Source organism: Myotis lucifugus, unplaced genomic scaffold (genome assembly GCF_000147115.1).
Source record: "Myotis lucifugus unplaced genomic scaffold, Myoluc2.0 scaffold_37, whole genome shotgun sequence".
NCBI classification, from domain to species: Eukaryota; Metazoa; Chordata; class Mammalia; order Chiroptera; family Vespertilionidae; genus Myotis; species Myotis lucifugus.
Genome location: NW_005871085.1, coordinates 7358873 through 7379950, shown reverse-complemented (window position 1 = coordinate 7379950; position 21078 = coordinate 7358873). Strand labels below are relative to the sequence as shown.

Genomic DNA, 21078 nt, shown 5'->3' with positions numbered 1-21078 from the left:
GCTCTGAGCAGCCGCTACGTGGCTCAGAGCACGCCCCCACCCCAGCGGACACACACCAGGGAGGCCTCTGCATGTGAGCTACAGAGGAAAGACCTTTTTTGACCACTCATTGGCTAAGTTCCCTGTACGCCACCTGCAGTGTTCTTGGTAACTTGGGTAATAAGAATCCAAGAAGGTGATCTAGGGTTTTTACACCTGACTCCTGGAGGAAAAAACAAAGGTCCACTGCAGGAGGGGCTAAGATATGTCATATCCTGCCCTAGCCGGTTTGGCTCAGTGGATAGAGCCTCAGCCTGCGGGCTGCAGGGTCCAGGTTCGATTCTGATCAAGGGCATATACCTAGGTTGCAGGCTCCTCCCTGGCCAGGGCCCAGGTCAGGGCTCATGCAGGAGGCAAACAATGGAAGTGGCCCTCTCACATTGATGTTTCTCTCTGTCTTTCCCTCTTTCTTCCACACTCTCTAAAAATCAATGGAAACATATCCTCAGATGAGGATAAAAAAAAAAAAACAGAAAGAAATGTCATATCCTATGAAAGACACATCTTGAAAATGCCTAAAGAAAGTTGTCATTTTTTTCGTGGTGAAGGGACTGGAGTCCGTGTTGATGAAAACACTGTGGTGGCTGTGGTGACTGGCAGTGGCAGCAGCAGTGGGGTGATGGGGGTGGTGCCTTCCCCTGATCAGCCCTGTCACCTCCCATAGAGGGAGGCCAGACTGTGGGAGCGAGCGGGAGCGGCCCTAAGCCGTCAGTAGGACATCCCCTGAGGGCTCCAGGACTGTGAGGGGGGCAGGCTGGGCTGAGGGACCTCCCCACTCCAGTGCACAAATTTCATGCACCAGGCCTCTAGTCTATATATAATTTGCAAATATCTTCTTCCATTCAGTTGCCCTTCTTGTTGATGGTTTAAACAATCTGTGTGTGTATATATATATTCATATACATATATAGTTGGTTCATTAACATTGGACTCAAGGTCAATAGCACTGTAACCCATGTCTGAAATAAGTTTATCTAAGATTATTTTCTTCATAAGGCACATCACACCCTTCTTGCACTTATGTATACCAGACAGCACTTCCGTCTTGGGGGCCATTTTTTAAACAGTGAAATCACCAACAAATAGGACAAAAATGCAACAACAACAAAAAAATGTGGCACAAAATATATCATGATAAGGACATTCGTTCATAGCATGAAAGCTAAAACAAGTACTGCATGGTTTTGTTCGACCTCAGCTGACTCGCTTTTAATTAGGAATTTTTATGCACAAAGCACCACTCAAAATTTTTGCCACCTCAAGAACTCTTTGAATATTGACTTTGGGGTTACAATTTTTGTGAGTAGACAAATTTGCAATTCAGAATCAGCAAATAAAAAGGATAAAATAAATAAAATATATTTAGGGGCTAAAAGCCTTTGTTTCTGACACCTCCTTTAATCCTAACAAAACAACACATGAGAATGAGCTTCAGAGAGATTAAAAAGGTCACAAAGCTAGTCACTGAACTTTGGTTTTCCCTTTATTTTAGACATACCTGTCGTGAAATCCCCCCACACACCCCTACCCTTTATTGGTGTAAGGTCCCATGAGTTGCAACACACGCATTGACCCTTCTAAACTACTCCCATTAACGGGATACAGATCAGTTCCAACAATCCAAACATCTTAGGCTTTTGTGAGACCGGTCGGTTTCTGGCCAATCCCGGCTCAAGACCACACTCCTTCTTATCCTGAAACCTAAACCCAAATGGCTGGTACCGGTTTGAAAAGCTTGCTATTCAATGGCTGAGGTGAACTCCCGCCCCCGGGCCCGAATATGTTCAGTTCAGGCTGGACATTTCCTTTTTGCAGTAGCACGTTGCCGTTTTAAACCTGTTGTCGGTACTTCAACTGGCGTTTGCCTTTCTCTTTTCCCGTGGTCACTATTATTATCCCCGTTTTGCAGATTAAAACACTGACGCTTAAATTAAGAAACGCTGATAGCCTTGCCTCGAACCCCGCGGCGGAGCTGGGCTGCCCCCTACCGGAGGCGAGGAGGCGAGGAGCGCGCGGCCGGCGGCCCGTAGGTGGCGCAGTTGGCGAGGCCTCGCGGCCGACCTGCGAGCCTTGGGCCGGAGGGCAGGTCGAGCGGGAGCCGAGGGCGCCTTCCGCTGCGCCCACATGCAGCGCGTCCTGGCCAGCGCCCTGCGCCTAGCGCGCCCCTGGAGGCCCCTTCCGGCCCGCAGCTGCGCCTCCGCTGGAGCCGCCCGGGACCCGGAGATCCAGGTGCGCGCCCTGGAGGGTCCCGACCAAGGTGAGCGCGCTCTCCCCGAGAGCACCCAGGAGGCGGCTGGGGCGAGCCGGGACAGAGCGCAGGAGCGGGGCGCCTGGCGCTGCCGCCCGGCCCAGGGGATGGCCGGCGCGTCCACTGGGCACCGGGAGACTGAGACAGCAGGGTCGTCTAATGTATGTCAGGATGTGTACCCAGTCCCCTGCATCCTAGTCGAGGTTGCCCGAGAATGGGTGACCACCTTACTGGCCTCCCCGGCACGACTTGGAATGGGACTCTAGGTCAGTATCGGTCCTCAGTCCCCGGTGAGCCTGGGCTGCTGGGCTGCGAGGACGGGAAGAGGAATGCTCGGGGGCAGGACTTGGCACCAGCACCCACCCCCACAGCTTTAACAGGCGTGATCGCGCCCCTGGGCCAAGGACCCTGGCAAGGTCCCAAGGGGGCCGAGGCAGCGGAGCCAATCCGGTGACTGTGCGTGGCCGCGATGGAGGGCGGAGGGAGAGGGCCAAGGAGAGCACGTCTCCTCCCTGCCGGGAAAGTTCGCTGGTCACTGGCGGGAAACACCTTCGATTGCGCGTTTTGTTTTGCTGTTATTGTTACCTACACCCCTCAGTCTTACGCTCGGGTCAAGGCTGTCCTCTTATCTTTCTCTCCAATCCTGTTTGTGTCAGAATTTTAATTTACACAGATGGCATTGGAGACTACATCTCTTATTTCCTCCCCCACCCCTTACTAACGTTTGAAGAGCTGCTTTGCTGTATTAATCTAGTTCCTTGCTCCCTGCTGTGGCACACTATTCCCTCGTGTGCATCCCCCACTTTTGATAGCATGTAAGGGTTGCTGAGTCTTAGAGAATATCCCTTACTCTCATACTTTGTTCATGCCCAACTGGCAACAGTGCTTGCCTTGATATTTTTCTTTGCCATTAAGAAACAGAGGCACACCCTGGCCCGGTAGCTCAGTTGGTTAAAGTTCCACCCTCGACCAGGGCACATACAAGAAACAACCAATGAATGCATAAATAAGTGGAACAACAAATAAACGTCTCTCTCTCAAAATCAATAAACTACCTGGCCAATGTGGGTCAGTGGTTGAGCGTCAACCTATGAACCAGGAGGTCACAGTTCCATTCCCAGTCAGGGCACATGCCTGGGTTGCAGGCTCTATCCCTAATATATCCCTACTGGGGGGCATGCAGGAGGCAGCTGATTAATGATTCTTTCTCATCATTGATGTTTCTATGCCTCTCTCCCTCTCCCTTCCTCTCTGAAATCAATAAAAATGTATTTAAAAATAAATAAATAAATTTTTAAAATTAAAAACAAACAAAAGCAGCTGCCCAGGGAAATTAAGCAATTTGAATCAGGTGTGATTTCAAAACCTGTGTTCTCAACTATTAGGTCATCACTGCCTCTTCTGTACAGAACACAGACTAGTACATCAGTAAAAAGTATTATCAGGGGTCACAGACCTTGCAAATAGCAGAATTGTTATCCACGGAAAACAAGGATCAGCATATTAAGCCTCTGCCCCACCATTTGTTTTTTTATTTAAATATATTTTTTATTGACTTCAGAGACAAAGCGAGTGGGAGAGAGAGAAACATCAATAATGAGAAAGAATCACTGATCGACTGCCTCCTGCACGCCCCATACTAGGGGATCCAGCCCACAACCTGGGCTTGTGCCCTACCCAGGAATTGAGCCATGACCTTCTGGTTCATAGGTCAATGCTCAACCACTGAACCATGCTGGCCAGGCTGCTCCTACCGTTTAGAAGGTCACTGAGGCACAGGCATAAGGAGAAGCAGTGAAGAAGCATGAGGAAGAGACTCCCACACAGGAGAAACACCCCTCTCCTCCACCCCCCCAAAATGACTTGGGGCCATTCAATGTTCATGTTAGAAGCCACAGGCTCTGCCTTCATTTGGACCAATGGCATAAGAGTATTGTCAGACCCATTGTCCTTGAAAACAGGATTGGCTTGTTAACCACTCTTCACTCTTCTTTATGGCTCTATTCCAGCTCCTTACTTAGCAGGGTGTTCACGGTTCTCCACTACACCTGACCTTTCCATTTTACCTCTTCTACCCCATGGGTTCATTTTAAGCTGTCCCACCTCTGTGTTTTATTCTAGCTGTGCCCCTGATTTGAGTCCTCTCCTTTCCTCTCTGCCTATGTAAATACTTTTGGAATCACCACCCCTCAATATCCCTTTATTTTTCATGTATCTGGACTTGTCTCCCTCATAGGTTGTTAGCTCGTTGAACGTAGGACTGCTAGCTGGGTCCAGCTGTTAACTTCAGCAAATTCTCTTCTTTCCTGGGCTTCAGTTTCCCCTTCTATGTAATAAGGAGTTGTTAAGCCAATTGGTCTCTATACTAACTACCTCCAGTGGTTTCTGTTGACTCCTACCCATATCACCAAGCCTGTGATCCAAACCATCCAGACAAAAGTGATCCTACGTCAACTGCCAAGGAAATCATCAGCCAGTGGCATGGTGGGTTTGGTGAGTAAGGAGAGTGCAGTGCAGACCCATCTCTACTGCTGGCGCCCGGAAACAGCAATGTTCCTAGGATCAGGGCTCAAATAGAAGGCAGGGGCCATGGCAGAGTCCTCTCGGTTTCTCCATGCATCGGTCTTTTTCTCACAAACTCTGGCTAACCATTTATGTGCATTATTTTTTTTAATCCTCATAACAACCTTTTTTATTACAGTGGGGCCTTGACTTACGAGTGTCCCGACTAACAAGTTTTTCGAGATACGAGCCCTCTCTCGGCCAATTTTTTGCTTTGAGTTGCGAACTAAAATTCGGGTTACGAGCCAGCTTCAGATACCCCACCGCTAGTTGGCGCAGCGAACGTCACAGTGAACGCCACATCAGCCCAGCATCACGTGTCTCACTCGTTCACTTTATGCTTTGACATACGAGTAATTTGAGTTACAAGCTCCGTCACGGAATGAATTAAACACGTAAGTCAAGGCCCCACTGTATTTCTATTTACAGATAAGGAAACTGAAGGCCAGGTGGGTAATGTAATGTGCCCAAGGCCATGGAACTGGTGTATGACTGAGCTATGGCTTGAGTGAAGCACAATACGATTTGGCAGCTAGTGTTTTGAGAGAGGAATATAAAGATGAAAAGAGGAGAAAAAGATGAAAGATGGGAGAAAGTCACCTAGAGAGAAAGGAATGACAGAACAGGAAGGCGAAAGGAGAGAAAGTTTCTGTCAATCCCAGCACATCATTACTATATTAGTTTCCTATTGCCACAGAACAAATTGCCACCAAACACTGTTGCTTATAATAACACATTTATCATCTCATAATTTCTGTAGGTCAGAAGTCCAGGCACAAATGAGCTGGGTTCTCTGCCTTGGGGTCTTCCAGGCTGCTGTCCAGGCGTTGGACAGGATTATGGTCTCATCATAGGCTTTCCTGGGGAGAGATCCGCTTTCAAGCTCCTCACCTTGTTGACAGAACTCACTTGCTATGTGTATAGGACTGAAGTCCTGTTTTCTTGCTGACTGTTGGCCAGGAGGCCCATCTCAGCTCTCAGAGGCTTCCCACGCTTCCTTGATATCTGACCCTCTCCATAGATCCACTATTTCCCTAGTGTGCACTAGCAAAACAGTCTTACCTACAGCATAATCTAACCATGAAAGTAACATCTCATCACCGTTGCCATATAATTGACTCTACTCTTGAAAGTAACTTTTGGTAACCTTAGCTGTATTCTGTTGGTTAGAAGCAATTCACAGGTCCTGCCCACACTCAAGTGAAGGGGCTGTGAACAGAGGGGCACTCTAGGGTCTGTCAGCCACAATGACCTTGGTCCTAGACCAGTGATGGCGAACCTTTTGAGCTCGGCGTGTCAGCATTTTGAAAAACCCTAACTTAACTCTGGTGCCGTGTCACATATAGAAATTTTTTGATATTTGCAACCATAGTAAAACAAAGATTTATATTTTTGATATTTATTTTATATATTTAAATGCCATTTAACAAAGAAAAATCAACCAAAAAGATGAGTTCGCATGTCACCTCTGACAGGCATGTCATAGGTTTGCCATCACTGACCTAGACTGTTTTCCTCAACCCCTCTGATAGGGTTTCTCTGTTTCCACCAGTTTCTCTTCTGAAGCACCAGAGCTGGAGAGAACTGTGGGGACATCTGATTTCCTCTGTGGAACCTCCAGACCTTGCTGGGCTCAGTGAGCTCTTTGGAAATTTCTGAGGCGGCTAAGGAAGTTCACTAGCCTGAGTGTCACAGGTCTCTGTCCTAGACCACAGTTTTCTAACTTCAGGCTGGACACCCTGTCCCTTGAGAGCTCTGAAACTTTCTTGGGCCCTTCTCTATGTCTCAGATCAACTCGCACTGAGAATGCCATCTTACTAAATACTGCTTGTTCTACAGACAAAGCTGAGGACCCCAGAAAACAATAAATAAATAAAGGGCCTTTGAATTCCAAAGGGTTGGTAAACACTTCTCTAGTCTATCCCGGACATTTTAGCAAAGGGAAAACAGCCCCTGCCCACAATGGTGTCTCTTCCCCACAACTGCCCCAGATTCGGGGGTAGGGTGGGGGAGTTGAGGCCAAAGTGGGGTGCAAGGGCCAGATTGGGGGACTCTGGGGGTGGTATTAAAGTTTGGACTTTATTTTGATGAAAAGGGAGGGGAAGGACATGGTCAGATTTGGGTTAGAAAGATGACTGTGAACCAAATGAGCAAGACAGGGAGCAAGACGGAGGGCCAGAGGGCCAGTTGGGTGATCCACGAAATAGAGTAAAACGCCCATAGCAGGTTTTGGCTGCGATGAGGGCTATGCGCTTAAAGATCTAAGATCTGTTTAAGAGGTTGAATTGGCAGGCCTTGGAGACTGAGTTTTCATGGGTGAGGGAGAGGGAAGCAACAGGGTGGACTTCTGGGTTCATAGTGCAATCATTACTCACCAAGGGAACAGGAGAAAGATTGACCATTTTGGTTGAGAGGTCAAGTGGGCAGTTGGATATTTAGGCCGGGAACTCAGAGGAGAGCTCTGGGCTGGCCAGGTGTGCAGGGCAGCCCCGGGGATAGAAGAGGCAAGCACATGGGAGGTGCAGAAGAAGGGAAGATGAGCAAGCCCAGCTCCTCCGGACTCTCCTACCTCCTTTCGCTGCTCTCCCTTTACTCCTCCAGTTCCCAAAGACACCGAAAGGTGGCAGAATACGTTACCCCAAAATATGCCTCTTTGTCGTAAGGATTACTTTGTGCTAAAGGCACTTGAAAAAAAAAAACACAAAAAACAGCAGATGCACGAAAGGCATTTGGATTTCCCCTTTTCTTCCTGAAGACGAGATAAATACTCCCCCGGGAAAGCTGTCCTCCCTGGACCAGGAGAAAAGAAACGTTCTTCAACAGAGAAGCAAAGCCAAGAGAACTCTGCACAAACACATTTTATTAAAAAACGAAATTCTTATTTTCCTTTAGCCTCCTCACTAGTTTAGTTACCTTTCCGCAACTGTCTCTTTGTTCAACCTGCTATGAAAGCAGGTAGGTTCCACCATTTCTGGGGGGCTCATTTCCTTATAGGGGCTCCCATGTCATGTACAACTTGTATAAATGTGCATGCTTTCTCCTCTTAATCTGTTTTATGTCAGTTTAATTCTCGGGCCCAGCCAAAAAGAATGGGCTTCTTGCCGTAACCGGTTTGGCTCAGTGGATAGAGCGTCAGCCCGCGGACTGAAAGGTCCCAGGTTCGATTCCGGTCAAGGGCATGTACCTGGGTTGCGGGCACATCCCCAGTAGGAGGTGTGCAGGAGGCAGCTGATCGATGTTTCTCTCTCATCGATGTTTCTAACTCTCTATCTCTCTTCCTTCCTCTCTGTAAAAAATCAATAAAATATATAAAAAAAAGAAAGAAAGAAAGAAAAAAGAATGGGCTTCTCTCCCCACCAACACACACACACACACACACACACACACACACAGACTTTTGCCTGCCTCGCTCTCCTAGTCACCCCTCAGCTCTCAGCCAAAAGGTCAGTTCCTCCACCAGGAGGTCATTGTTGACCTTCTACACTAGGGTTCCCCATGGCCCACCCTATTCCTCCTACCTCCTTGTCCTTTTTATTCTGTGTTCTCATCACAGACAGTAATTACATCACTGAATGTCTGTCTTCTCTGTCGGACTGCAGGTTCTGAGAGGACAGGGCCTGGGCCTGCCTGGTCTCTGGAATCCATGTCTAGTACAGAAGCCGACACATGTTAGATGCATTATTTAATTGTACAAATGATTGAATAAAGAGGGCCTGGATTGAGCTCTCAGGAACTTGGACTTTAAAAAATTGAGTAGTCCATTACCTATAGTATTTTTCCCACCATACCTCATTCCTCAAATGAACGTTTTTACTTATTCTCACCTTGCTCAAACGCTTCCGCCTGTGAACTGCCACCTGCAATCTCTAAGTATTGTATGCACGTACCTTACTCAAGACCTCGTATTTTTATTTACTTGTATTAGGTTATAAGCACTTTGCGGGCAGGGACTATTACATAACTTATAACTCACACAATTTCTTATATATTACAATTGTTCAATAGATAGTACAGTTTCTTTTTTCATCGCCAACACTTGGTGGTTTGCCTGTTTGTTTTGTTAACCTTCATCCAACGATATTTTTCCCATTGTTTTTTAGAGAAAGTGGAAGGGAGGGAGGAAGGGGGAGAGAGAGAGAAACGATGCGAGAGAGAGACATCGATCGGTTGCCTCCCGCACACACCCCAACTAGGGCTGGGGCCCTAACCTGCAACCCTGACTGGGAATCAAACTCAAGACCCCTCGGTGCGCTGGATGACGCTCTAACCATTGAGCAACACCAACCAGGGCAACACTGGTTTTATTTTCAGATTTTTTCGTTTTAGCCATTGTACTGGGTGTATAGTCAAATCTTAGTATGCTTTTTTTAAAAAAAACAAACAAACAAAGCCGAACCGGTTTGGCTCAGTGGATAGAGCATCGGCCTGCGGACTGAGGGGTCCTGGGTTCGATTCTGGTCAGGGGCATGTACCTTGGTTGTGGGCACATCCCCACTGGGGGGCGTGCAGGAGGCAGCTGATCGATCTCTCTCATTGATGTTTCTAGCTCTCTATCCCTCTGCCTTCGTCTCTGTAAAAAATCAATAAAATATATTTAAAACAAAACAAAACAAAACAAAAACAACTCATTTATTTGATACTAATACAATTAAACATCTTTCCATGTGCTTATTGGTCATTTGTATATCTTGTCGATTTACCTTCTTAAGAGTTGGGCTTTTTAAAAATTGAGGTGTAATTGACTTATGTTAGTTTCAGGTGTACAACCAAATGACTCGGTATTTGTTACACCGTGAAAGAAGCATCACAGTAAGTCTAGTTAAGATCCACCAGCACACATAGCTACACCTTTTCCCCCTTGTTCTGAGAATGCTTAAGATCTACGTTCTTAGCAGCTTTCCAATACCACAAACCCAGGACTTGTTTATTATAGACATGCGTTTAGTAAATGAGGTAAGAACTTTAAAAATTGGGTAGAAGAAAACCTAGAGAAGTGCAGGGTGTCATCTGAGAGGAAGGAGGAGGCCAGGAGAATGCGGGGCCACAGAGCAGACTAATGGTGTTACACTTTAGCCCAAAGCCAGCAAACGCACAACACTAAGCGTGAACCGTATGTACACTGTGGACGTTGGGTGACACATCAATGGAGGTTTGTCTGCTGTAACAGATGTCCCACTCTGGTGTGGAATGTTGACATGGGGGAGGCTGTGCATGTGTGGGAGGCTGGGATATAAGGGAAATCTCTGTATTTTCTGCTCAATTTTACTGTGAACCTAAAACTGCTCTAAAAAAAAAGAAAAGGAAAAAAAGCCACACAACTAAGTCTATGAGAGAGAGAGAGAGAGAAAGAGAGAGAGAGAGAGAGAGAGAGAGAGAGAGAGAGTGTGTGTGTGTGTGTGTGTGTGTGTGTGTGTAACAATGGCAGAGGCAGGCAGGAACCACTGCAGTGGTCACTGTCCCTCTCCCCATGTTCTCCGCAGTTCACACGCCCTTCTACTTCTTTTGTGAAGCAGAAAGGACAAGTGTTATTCTGTTTCATAGTCAGGAAAACAAAGCCTGGGCATGTGTGACTCCCATCACACTGCTGCTCAAGGGTGGACGCTGCCCAGGCCCAGCCAGGAGTGGGCAGGCCAGAGGCCTCACCCAAGGTCGCCCGGTCCCCTGCAGGAATCACTGAGATTCTGATGAACAGACCGCACGCCCGAAACGCCCTGGGACACGTCTTTGTTAGCGAGGTGAGAAATGGCCGACGCCAGGGTGGGTGGGGGCTGGGCTGGGAGGTATCTGATGGGGTCTCCCCTGCAGCTGCTGGAAGCCCTGGCCCGGCTGCGGGACGACCGACAAGTGCGTGTCCTGCTCTTCAGAAGTGGAGTGAAGGGTGTGTTCTGTGCAGGTGGGTGTCCTCCCTTTCCCCCCACCCTGGGGCTCAGCGGGGCTCCCCCCAGCCTGCAGGGGTTGGGGGGGGCCTTAAGTCATCTCTAGCATAGGACTCATTATTCGCATTTTACAGATGTGAACTCAAGACTCAGAGGTAAAATTCCTTGCCTAGGGTTACATAGCTAGTGAGAGGTAGAAGAGAATTCAGTTAGAACTTGGCCTTTCTGACCCCCAAGTCCTTATTCTTTTGGCTACACCATGCTGTGTTCTGACCCTTCACTGAGGAAATGAAGAAACTGAGTCAAGGACATTCACAAGGTCAGTGGCCAAGATGGGACTCTGTGCCCCTTTGCCCAGTCCCTGCCACCAAAGCTTTCCACTACCCCTGCACCATTTGGTCCTCACAAGGCAAGCACCATGAACTTCTGTTCCATAGGAATACCACATCCCAGGCCCATAAGAAGCAAGTCAATGCGAGCTGAGCTGAGCTTAGAACCAGTGCTGGGAGGGCTGGGGAGGGGTACCAGGGGTCACTGGGGAGGCGGGAAGTGGTTGTGGAGAGAGAGGATGGGAGGAATATGGTTTTCAGGTTTTCAAGGGGATATAGCTTAGTCCCTCCATCTGAGCTGTTGGGATCTTGGTGCCCAGCGTGGAGCCTGCCCTGGCAGGACAACTATATAGAAAACGGTCTCCCTGACCTGGCAGCCCTGGCAGAGATCCTCATCCTACCCGGTCCTCTTCCTTCATCTCCATCTCCGGTCAAGGGCATGTACCTTGGTTGTGGGCACATCCCCACTGGGGGGCGTGCAGGACGCAGCTGATCGATGTTTCTCTCTCAGATGTCTGGGTCTGACCCCAACTTGCTCTGGAATCCTTGGCTCGTCCCTGCCACTCCCTGGGCCTCAGTTTCCCCATCTGTCATAGAACGGTCTCCCTGACCTGGCAGCCCTGGCAGAGATCCTCATCCTACCCGGTCCTCTTCCTTCATCTCCATCTCTGTCTGACCTCGATTAAGGACACTTCCTGTCCCTGTTAGCACCACTCCTCACTATCCCAGATTAGCACAGGGAAATAGACAGGCTACCAGACGTCTGGGTCTGACCCCAACTTGCTCTGGAATCCTTGGCTCGTCCCTGCCACTCCCTGGGCCTCAGTTTCCCCATCTGTCATAGAGAGGCTGGAACTAATCAAAGACTTCCAAAGGCTCTCCCTGCTCTGACTTGGTGTAGTCTAGAACTTGAAGAGACGATCTTCACCCTCTACTCCCACCTCAGCCTCCTACCATCTGGCCTTTGATGACCTCACCAGCGTCACTATTCTCATCGACGTCCTTGCCCATCTCCATGCCACTGTGTCCTACATTCGCTTCTCAGTTCTCTCATCTTACCTGACCCCTCAGCCTCCCTGGACCCCACTGACCCCTCCCGCCTTTTAAAAAATAACCAGTTATATAGTGATGCATGTCAGTTATTTTACAATAAAACTGGGGGGGGGAGGGAATCAATAAAATTTTTATTTTATATAATTTAAAAATTGTGGCAAATACATACATGACACAAAATTTACCTTTAAACTATTTTAAGTGTTAAAATTCAGTGGCACTAAGTATATTTACAAGGTTGTGCAACTATCACCACTGTTCATTTCCAGGAACTTCTCATGAGCACAAAAAAACTCAGTCCCCATTAAGCAATCCCTCCCCATTCTCGCTTTCCCAGAGCCCTGGTAACTCTGGTCTACTATGAATTTGCCAAAGGGGACAGAACATGAGTGTCGTCAGGCCTCTGGGTTTAGGTGATAAGTTTCTGTGACAAAAAGAACCTGCTGACTTCTAGTGACCTCATACAACTGGAATCACACATTTGTCCTCCTGTGTCTGGCTTATTTTACTTAGAATAATGTCCTCAAGGTTCATCCATGTTGCAGCATGAATCAGATCATTCCTTTTTATGGTTGAATATTCCATGTATATTCACACATTTTATTAACCCACTGGAGGCCCAGTGCACGGATTCATGCACCGGTGGGGTCCCTCGGCATAGTCTGCAGGGATCGGGCCGAAACCGGCAGACCAACACCGCCTGCCACTCCCGCTTATCCCCACCCTGCTGCACCTGCCACCACTGCCACTGCTGCCACTCTGCTGTGGTCTCCGGGCTGCGGTAGCCAGCCATAAGCCCTGCATCTGGTGCCTGTTGGTCAGCTGAGTGGCACTCCCTCTGTGGGAGCGCACTGACCACCAGGGGGCAGCTCCTGCGTTGAGCATCTGCCACCTGGTGGTCAGTGCGCATCATAGTGGCCAGTTGACCGGTCTTTGGTCGCTTAGGCTTTTATATATATAGGTCCTTTGGTGGACACAGGATTGTGCACACCTTTTGGCTGTTTTGAACACTGGTATGCAAGTGTCTGTTTGAGTCCTTGCTTTCCACTATTTGGAGTATATCCTTAGGAGTGGAATTACTGGATCATAGTAATTTTACATTTAACTTTTTTGAGAGACCACCAAAATGTTTTCCACAGCAGCCGCAACATTTTATAATCCTGCCAGCAATGCATCAAGGTTCTCCACATCCACACTTGTTTTCTGTTGTTGATAACAGCCATCCTAATGGGTATGGAATGTGCTCATTGTGGTTTGGGTCTGCATTTCCCTAATGATTAATGATGTTAAGCATCTTTTCATGTGTTTATTGGCCATCTGTGTATCTTCTTTGGAGAAAAGTCTATTGAAATCTTTGTCCTTTGTAGGGGTTTTTGTTATTGAGTTATAGGAGGTCTTTCTATGTCCTAGATATTAACTTTTATCAGATAGGTGATTTGCCAATATTTTCTTCCATTCTGTAGGCTGTCTTTTCACTCCTTCATAGTGTCTTTTGACATTAAAGTTTTTTATTTTGAAGTGCAATTTTTCTTTCTGTTGTGGCACCTCTCCTTTACGACCCACTCCCTTTTCCTCCCTGGATTCCCTGACCAGTGCTTCCTCATGTTTCTCCTTCCTCTCGGGCTGCTTCTCCTCAAGTCTCCTTTGCTGGATCTTTAACAGCCTAGGACTCCGTAATGGGTTATTTCCCAAGGACTGTCACCAACCCCTTACTTGCAGGTGCAGACCTGAAGGAGCGGGAGCAGATGAGTGAGGCAGAAGTGGGGGTCTTTGTCCAGCGGCTCCGAGGCCTAATGAATGAGATTGGTGAGGGTCCAGAAATGGGGTGGAGGAGGGCCCTGCTGATCCCTGCCACCACCACCACCCCCACCCTCTATTCTAAAGAGAGGACAGTTTCTATTGTAAGCTCTGTGGAAAGACAAATGACTCTCCCAGGGAGGATGGGCACAAGGAATCGTACGAGGAGGAGGGTGACAAGAGGGTTTAGAGGGCATTTCCATTTCCTTCACACGGGCTCAGCCTTTGTGCCCTGCTGCTTCTGACCCCACCCCCCACCCCCTGACCTCAGGCTTCATGCCTCGCCATTCCAGGGGAGCCACGTTTCACCAAGCATGCTTGCAGGCTTTGACATGGTTGTTCCTTTGGCTGGAATATCCCTCCTTGGCCACCTGAACTTCTTACTCATCCTTTAATACCACCAATACCTCCTCTTCCTCCTCCCTGACCCATCCTCCAAGCTTCCTTGATCGCCTGGGTCTGTCTTCCCATGTCTGACTCAATTCTGTGTTCCCAGCACCCAGCACAGGGCTTGCCACACAGAACAAGAAGGGAAAGCAGAAAGGGGAGTCCCAGAGTGGCCAGCAGGGGAGGGGGCCTGAGCAGGGAATCATCCAGCCCATCTCCCCACTCTGGTTCCTAAGCTGGTCCCACAAATTTCCCTATTGGAAAATCCAACTTCTACAATAACCTGGCTGAGGCCCCCAAATCTGAGACCAATGAGGCCCTCTCTAACCTCGAGTCCCTGTCCTGGTCCTGCAAAGCCTCTCAACCGGAGCCCTTCTTCGTCTCCACAGCAGCCTTCCCTGCACCCACCATTGCAGCGATGGATGGGTACGCCTTGGGTGGAGGCCTGGAACTTGCCCTGGCCTGTGACCTTCGCGTGGCAGGTACTGGGCAGGGGGAGGTGGGGAGGAGAGGGTGAGTGAAACAGGGTAAGTCTGGGCATTCTGTGAAGTCAGCCACTGCTCTTGGCTTTCCTACCAGCAGATCTAAAGGCAAAGGGGAGGACACAGAGGGGAAGCTGGTTCCGCTCCTGGCCCAGCCCCTGACCGCTGTAGACCCAGTCACCCTCAGCACCAGCCTCCCTCAGCTCCAGAGTGCTCCTGCCAATCAGAGCAACTGCTGGCAGGACAGGAACGAGAGCCCAGAGAGGGACGGCAGAGCAGGACAAGACTAGGTGTTCAACCTTCCAGTTCTGTCCAAGAAGCTTTACTTAGCATGTTTTGAACAAAGGTGAGGCAGGGGCAGTCTGTCACCAGCCCAGCTAAACACAAACATGCCTGGGCAGGAACACTGCCCTCTGGTTCATTGTTCAGAGCAACTGAGCCTTGAAGAGTGGAGGGAGGAGGTGAAGAGCACACCTGGTTACATTTTAACCTTACTGCCTTGGGTAGGTGCACCCTTCTTGGAGGCAGAAAAGTCTGTGCCATCATGGCGCTCCGTCTTCCCTTAATGCTTTCTCCTGCCACCCAGGAACATTTGAAAATGTGCAACTCCAGCCATAGAAGTAGCTTATATCTACACGATGCACATCAACAAAAAGGCATCAAAATACCTGGTCAGGTCATAGCCCCAACTCTGCTTCTCACCTTGTCGATGTTTAAGGCAACTAACCTGTAGGGTTTGGGCAATAGGAGGGTGAGTGTAAAACCCCTCATAGGCAGGAGAGGTGGCTGTTCCCTCCTGCCTGGCTCAGATGGCCAGAGGGAATTTAGGAGAGAAGCTTGTAAGAGGAAGGGCTTCTCAGAGGAAGCAGAACTTGGAAGAAGGACGTGGACTGAACACAGGGAAATTACAGACTAATGAAAAGCTGGGAGGGATAACTGGTGGGAGCCGGAGTCATTCACACTCTAGGCCAGACCGTAGCTGCGGTGTATGAGACAGAGAATCCAGTAACCCACAAATAGGTAGTGGGCACATTCCAGAAACCCCTTCCTTGTTCCTTGTTTGATCCTTAGCAGCTCTTTGAAGCAGGCAGGAGAGTGGTAATCATGTTTTTCCACCTATGAGGCTCAGAAAGGGCGAGACTTGCCTGGGGACGCACAGCCCCCACCCTCGACCTCCGTGGGAATGGTAGGATGAGGACCTGACCTCCAGGCCAGGGCTCTTCCAAAGGCAGAGCCTGGAGAGGTCTGGCTGTGGCCAGAGCATGATGGGAGTGGTTGGCTGAAGGGGCGAGCAGAGCCCAGAGGTAGGTATCACTTCTCCCCAAGGTCTGGCACTTGAGAGGGTGGGGGCTTCACTCTGTTTATGCAGCTTCCTCAGCTGTCATGGGGCTGATCGAGACCACCCGAGGGCTCCTCCCAGGAGCAGGTAACATCACCCATAGTACCCGTCCTCCTCTACCTGCCCAATTCCTCCATGCTTCCCCCCACCCCACCCTACCTCCCCCCACCCCCACACCCCGTTTACTAGGCTCTGTCCTTCTAGCCTAACTCAGAATCTGCTTCTGAGAAGTCTTGGCTGATGCCCAGCCTGGGCCTTCTCTGGGCTCCCACTTCCCTTGCTGACTTACCATCCCCATTCCATCCTGGCAGGAGGGACCCAGAGGCTGCCTCGGTGCCTGGGGGTGGCCCTGGCGAAGGAGCTCATCTTCACAGGCCGACGACTGAGTGGGACACAGGCCCAGGCCCTTGGGCTGGTGAATCACGCTGTGGCCCAGAATGAGGAGGGCAACGCTGCCTACCACCGGGCACGAGAACTGGCCCAGGAGATCCTGCCCCAGGTGTGTTGGCAGCCCCGCACAGGAGGGAGGGCCTGTGCCACGGGGGACACGTGTGGGGAGGCCACGGCGTCCCACAGGGCCAATAAGATCCATTTACCCAGACTCATAAAATTAACCCTCTTTGAATTTCGCATCCATTTAGCCATCCAGTAAACAAAATTAAGTCAAATGTTAAAAAATGAAAATTGAATTCTGAGGGACTCAAATGGGCTTGAACATCTTCAGAACAGTACCGTCCAAGAGAACTTTCTGAGACGGTGGGAATGTTCTATACTTGTGCTGTCCACTAAAGCAGCCTCTAGCCCAGCCGTGGGCAAACTACGGCCCGCGGGCCGGATCCAGCCCGTTTAAAATGAATAAAACTAAAAAAAAAAAAAAAAAAAGACCATACCCTTTTATGTAATGATGTTTACTTTGAATTTATATTAGTTCACACAAACACTCCATCCATGCTTTTGTTCCGGCCCTCCGGTCCAGTTTAAGAACCCATTGTGGCCCTCGAGTCAGAAAGTTTGCCCACCCCTGCTCTAGCCACAGGTAGTTCTGCCAGGCCAAAGCCTTCAGCAGGAACCCTGGATCTGACTGATGGGTCTCCAAGAACCGGAGGGCTTCTACTGGCTTCTCATGACTCTGACAGGACCCAGAGGTAGGCCCCAAGTTTCCATAAAGATATGAACACAGCTGAAATGGAGCTGTTTTACTAATTTATAATCAATACTGACTAAGCCCACATGGAGCATCTCCCATCCATCAGACACTATCTTAGGTACTTTCATTAGAACAATCCAGCGGGGTTGATTATCCTCATTGTATCTGTAGTGTAACAGACCCAGAAAGGTTAAGTGACTTGCTCATCAAGGTCACAAAAAGTGACTGTAATACCATACCAGAGAGACAATACTGGTATTTTGGTATTTATTTTGCATAATATAAAAACTACATACGATGTAAAAACTAGCATTTTATTCTAATGTACAATAACTTCTAAAACTGTAAAACTAATGCATTTCAAATATAAAAATCTGCAAACATGTTACAAAACAAAAAAAGTAAGTCTATAAAAATGTTTTCTATTCATCATTTTAGTATTTACAGATAAAACTATTTGAATTAAATCATGAAAATTAAGTATTTATTTTTGTTTTTTTAATACTTTTTTCAGAGAAATTTATTTCAGAGAGGAAGAGATAGAAACATCAATGATGAGAGAGAATAATTGATTGGCTGCCTCCTGCAAGTCCCTCACTGGGGATCGAGCCCGCAACCTGGGCATGTATCCTGACTGGGAATCGAACCCATGACCTTCTGGTTCATAGGTTGATGCTCAACCACTGAGCCATGCTGGCTGGGCTAAGTATTTATTTTGGAAAAATCTTTCTCTATCTCCTATTTAATCCTACCTTCTTTTTATAACTTTGAGACCTTTCTTGAGGGCAGGGATTATAACTTTAAAAAACTGATAGTTTGATTTAAAAGAAAGCATGTTTTGTCTTTTCTTTTTTTAGTTTCATCATATATAAATGGAGTGTCTGATGGTGCTACTCTACCAATTTTAATGCTATCAGATTTCTATTATACTTAGATCAGCAAGTATCTGATCTAAACAAAACTCTACATGATTCAAGGTCATGGCTGGCTGTACCTTCACAGAGGGGCCTACATAGCAAGACTGGTAGACTGAAGGGTTGTCTTTTTGCATAAACTGTGTAACTGGGTCTTTGAGCTTGATTTAGAGATGATTCTGATTTCAGATCTTTTCGTATTCTAAAATAATGGTATTTATACTAATGTAAGTACTAGTATTTCAGTACTTGAAAGTAGCTTTGCATTCCAAAACACCAGCATACCAAAACTATAATCACTAATCCCAAGGCTGGAATGTCTGATGCAACCTAAAAAAAGTAAACCTTCAACTTCCAGTCAATTCTTGGATGGGGTGACTGCCAGGTGTGGTACATGGCTACCCTCTGGTGGACAAACCACTAAGACTAGGGAGTCAAATGGTTCCAGAGGTTAGGGCCCAGAAGACTTTTAATGAACACAAGGCCTACAACTCAATACTCAGATTTCCCCCCTAAATAGTAAATACACATTTTGCTTTAAATATGGATTTGGCTGTTTTCTACTTGAACGTACTGCACCACAGTGTGACTCACTGTTCTCATTTCCAAATAACGTTCAAATTATTAGATTTCTAATAATCCTCACATTTAAGTATATGTCTGTATACTCAGAAACATAAATATGTCTGCTAACACATACACATACATATGTTGAAATGGGAACCTCCAGGAAATCAGGTTTAAAAAAACAAGGTGCATACTAGTATGTTTCTTATTATTCCATTTGTGTAAAAGGTTGTTGGCACAACATGCCTTTGGGGGGAAGGGTCAGGAGAAAGGAGATTTTACTTTTTGTTTCATACTTTTCCATACTGTTTGAATTCTTCACGATGCACATTTTAATTTCATGTTTTTAAAATGTCTCTTAGAATTGGATTAGCCTCTAAAGGTATGTTCCTTGTCCCCTAAACCATTCTAAAAAGAATTGAGAGTTATCCCATCTACGAAAGAGGGAATATGCTAATTGACTGCCCCGCCCACAGCCCTAACCGGAAATCGAACCATGACTTCCTGGTTCATAGGTCAATGCTCAACCACTGAGCCACACCAGCCAGGCACTGTATTACTATTTTTTAATTGTTGTATTATTTATGATTATTACTAACCTACTTTTGCCCACCTCTGTATATTTATTGACCTCATTCTTTTAAACTGCACTTTTTCATTCATGGTCTGGATGTGCTATTATTTAACCAGTACTCTAATGATGAACATTTATGTGGCTTACATCTTTTTGCTACTGCAAAACAGCTGGAATGAATAACTTTGTACATCTTAGTGTACTTGTAGTTGTGCATTTGCAGGGTAGATTCTACATGGAGTTGCAACATCAGAGAGTATGTGCATCGCCTGTCTGGTTTGTCTCAGTGGTTGAGCATTGACCTATGAACCAGGAGGTCATGGTTCGATCCCTAATCAGGGCACATGTCTGGGTTGTGGGCTTGATCCCCAGTAGGAGGTATGCAGGAGGCAGCTGATCAATGATTCTCATCATTGATGTTTCTCTCTCTCCCTTACTCTCTGAAATATATATATATATATATATATATATATATATATATATATATATATATGTATATGTATATTTTTAAAGAGCATGTGCATCTAACATTTGCCAGTTCTTGCCAAATTGCCTTCCCCAAAGCACTGTACCAATTTACTCTATCGATAATGTATGAAAATACTTGCTTCCTAATCCTGGCAATAGTGGACAATACCAACATTTTTACTACTCACCTAGTCTAAGGTTAAAGGGGCACCTCACTGTTTTGATTTGCATTTTCTTACCTAGGAGTAAATCTGGGAACCCCTGTGTTTATATTTTTCTGTGAACTACCTTTTCATATCCTTATGAATATTTGTTGAAAAAATACTAGCTTTTTATAAATCAAAAAAATTCACCTGTCATAAGTATAACAAATACATTTTCCCAGTTTTTTACTGTTGCCTTTTATTTGTGGTGATTTTCCCAACTTCATTTTTATGTAACTAGCTTTTTCAATTATGGCTTCTATGCTATCCGACTTTAAAACAGTCATTCTTTTTTCTGATTAAGTCTTACTTATAAAAACTTCAAATACTACGAATACTACAGGCAGTAAGTGCATCCTTTGCCTGGAAGTGGGGCTGGGAGTGCAGTGCCAGGCCTGTTGTGGCACAACTTAATTGGAAGCAAGACCAGAGAAGCGAAGATGGCAGCTTTGATGCTCTTGCTTCTCAGTGGCTGTGCAAAATGCCCTCTTGGGATTTCAAACCCGGCGGGTCAGACCTCCAAGCCCAAGTTCCTAATCCTGACCATGCTTTAACTCTGCTGCGGTGACACTTGCTTGCAGTGGAGGCTGGCATTTGCAGAGCTGAGGGGTAGGGGAAGGGAGCAGCAGTGGGAAAAGTGACTGGGAACTCTGCCTCTGACTCACTGGACAACTGCCTCACCTCCCTGAGCCTCCATTAAAGACGGCACCATCCTGGAAGGGTGGGTAGCACCACTGGACAAGTCTGTGGGCGGGAAAGCACGTTGTAAATGGCTGTATTCATAGGAATGAATGAAATGACAAGAACCCCATAGGGTCAGGATTGGGCAGGGCAGGGATCAGTCAGGTTTCCTTTATAATAGAAAAGGAACGTCAACTGAGAGCCAGAAGGTGCTCACACTAGCGGAACATAACACTTAGCAGAAAGCTAGAACTCCGCCTCCCTGTCCACATCTCTCCCCCAACCATGGAGCTATATGCCTTTATTTCAACTCCCATGTCAGCATTGATCCCCTCCTCAACCAAGCTTTCTTTTCTCTAAGCTCCCATTGCTGTGCGGCTGGGCAAAGTAGCCATGATCGAGGAATGGAAGT

General features: G+C 47.3%; 1 protein-coding gene and 1 long non-coding RNA gene across 2 annotated transcripts in view; both read left to right on the top strand.

Moving 5' to 3' along the window:
* Positions 1–2106: 2106 nt before the first annotated feature.
* The window catches only part of ECHDC2 (enoyl-CoA hydratase domain containing 2), a 21894-nt gene continuing 2922 nt past the window's right edge, over positions 2107–21078 (top strand). Inside the window, 9 exon segments of the mRNA XM_006087329.3 lie at positions 2107–2296; positions 10517–10584; positions 10655–10742; positions 13827–13913; positions 14681–14773; positions 16143–16199; positions 16424–16615; positions 21028–21057; positions 21060–21076. Coding sequence (XP_006087391.1) covers positions 2164–2296; positions 10517–10584; positions 10655–10742; positions 13827–13913; positions 14681–14773; positions 16143–16199; positions 16424–16615; positions 21028–21057; positions 21060–21076 — 765 coding nt within the window. The 5' untranslated portion in view covers positions 2107–2163.
* LOC111825712 lies at positions 5214–7735 on the top strand. The gene is made up of 2 exons (XR_002828918.1): positions 5214–5244; positions 7451–7735. It is a non-coding gene; the product is annotated as an uncharacterized LOC111825712 (long non-coding RNA).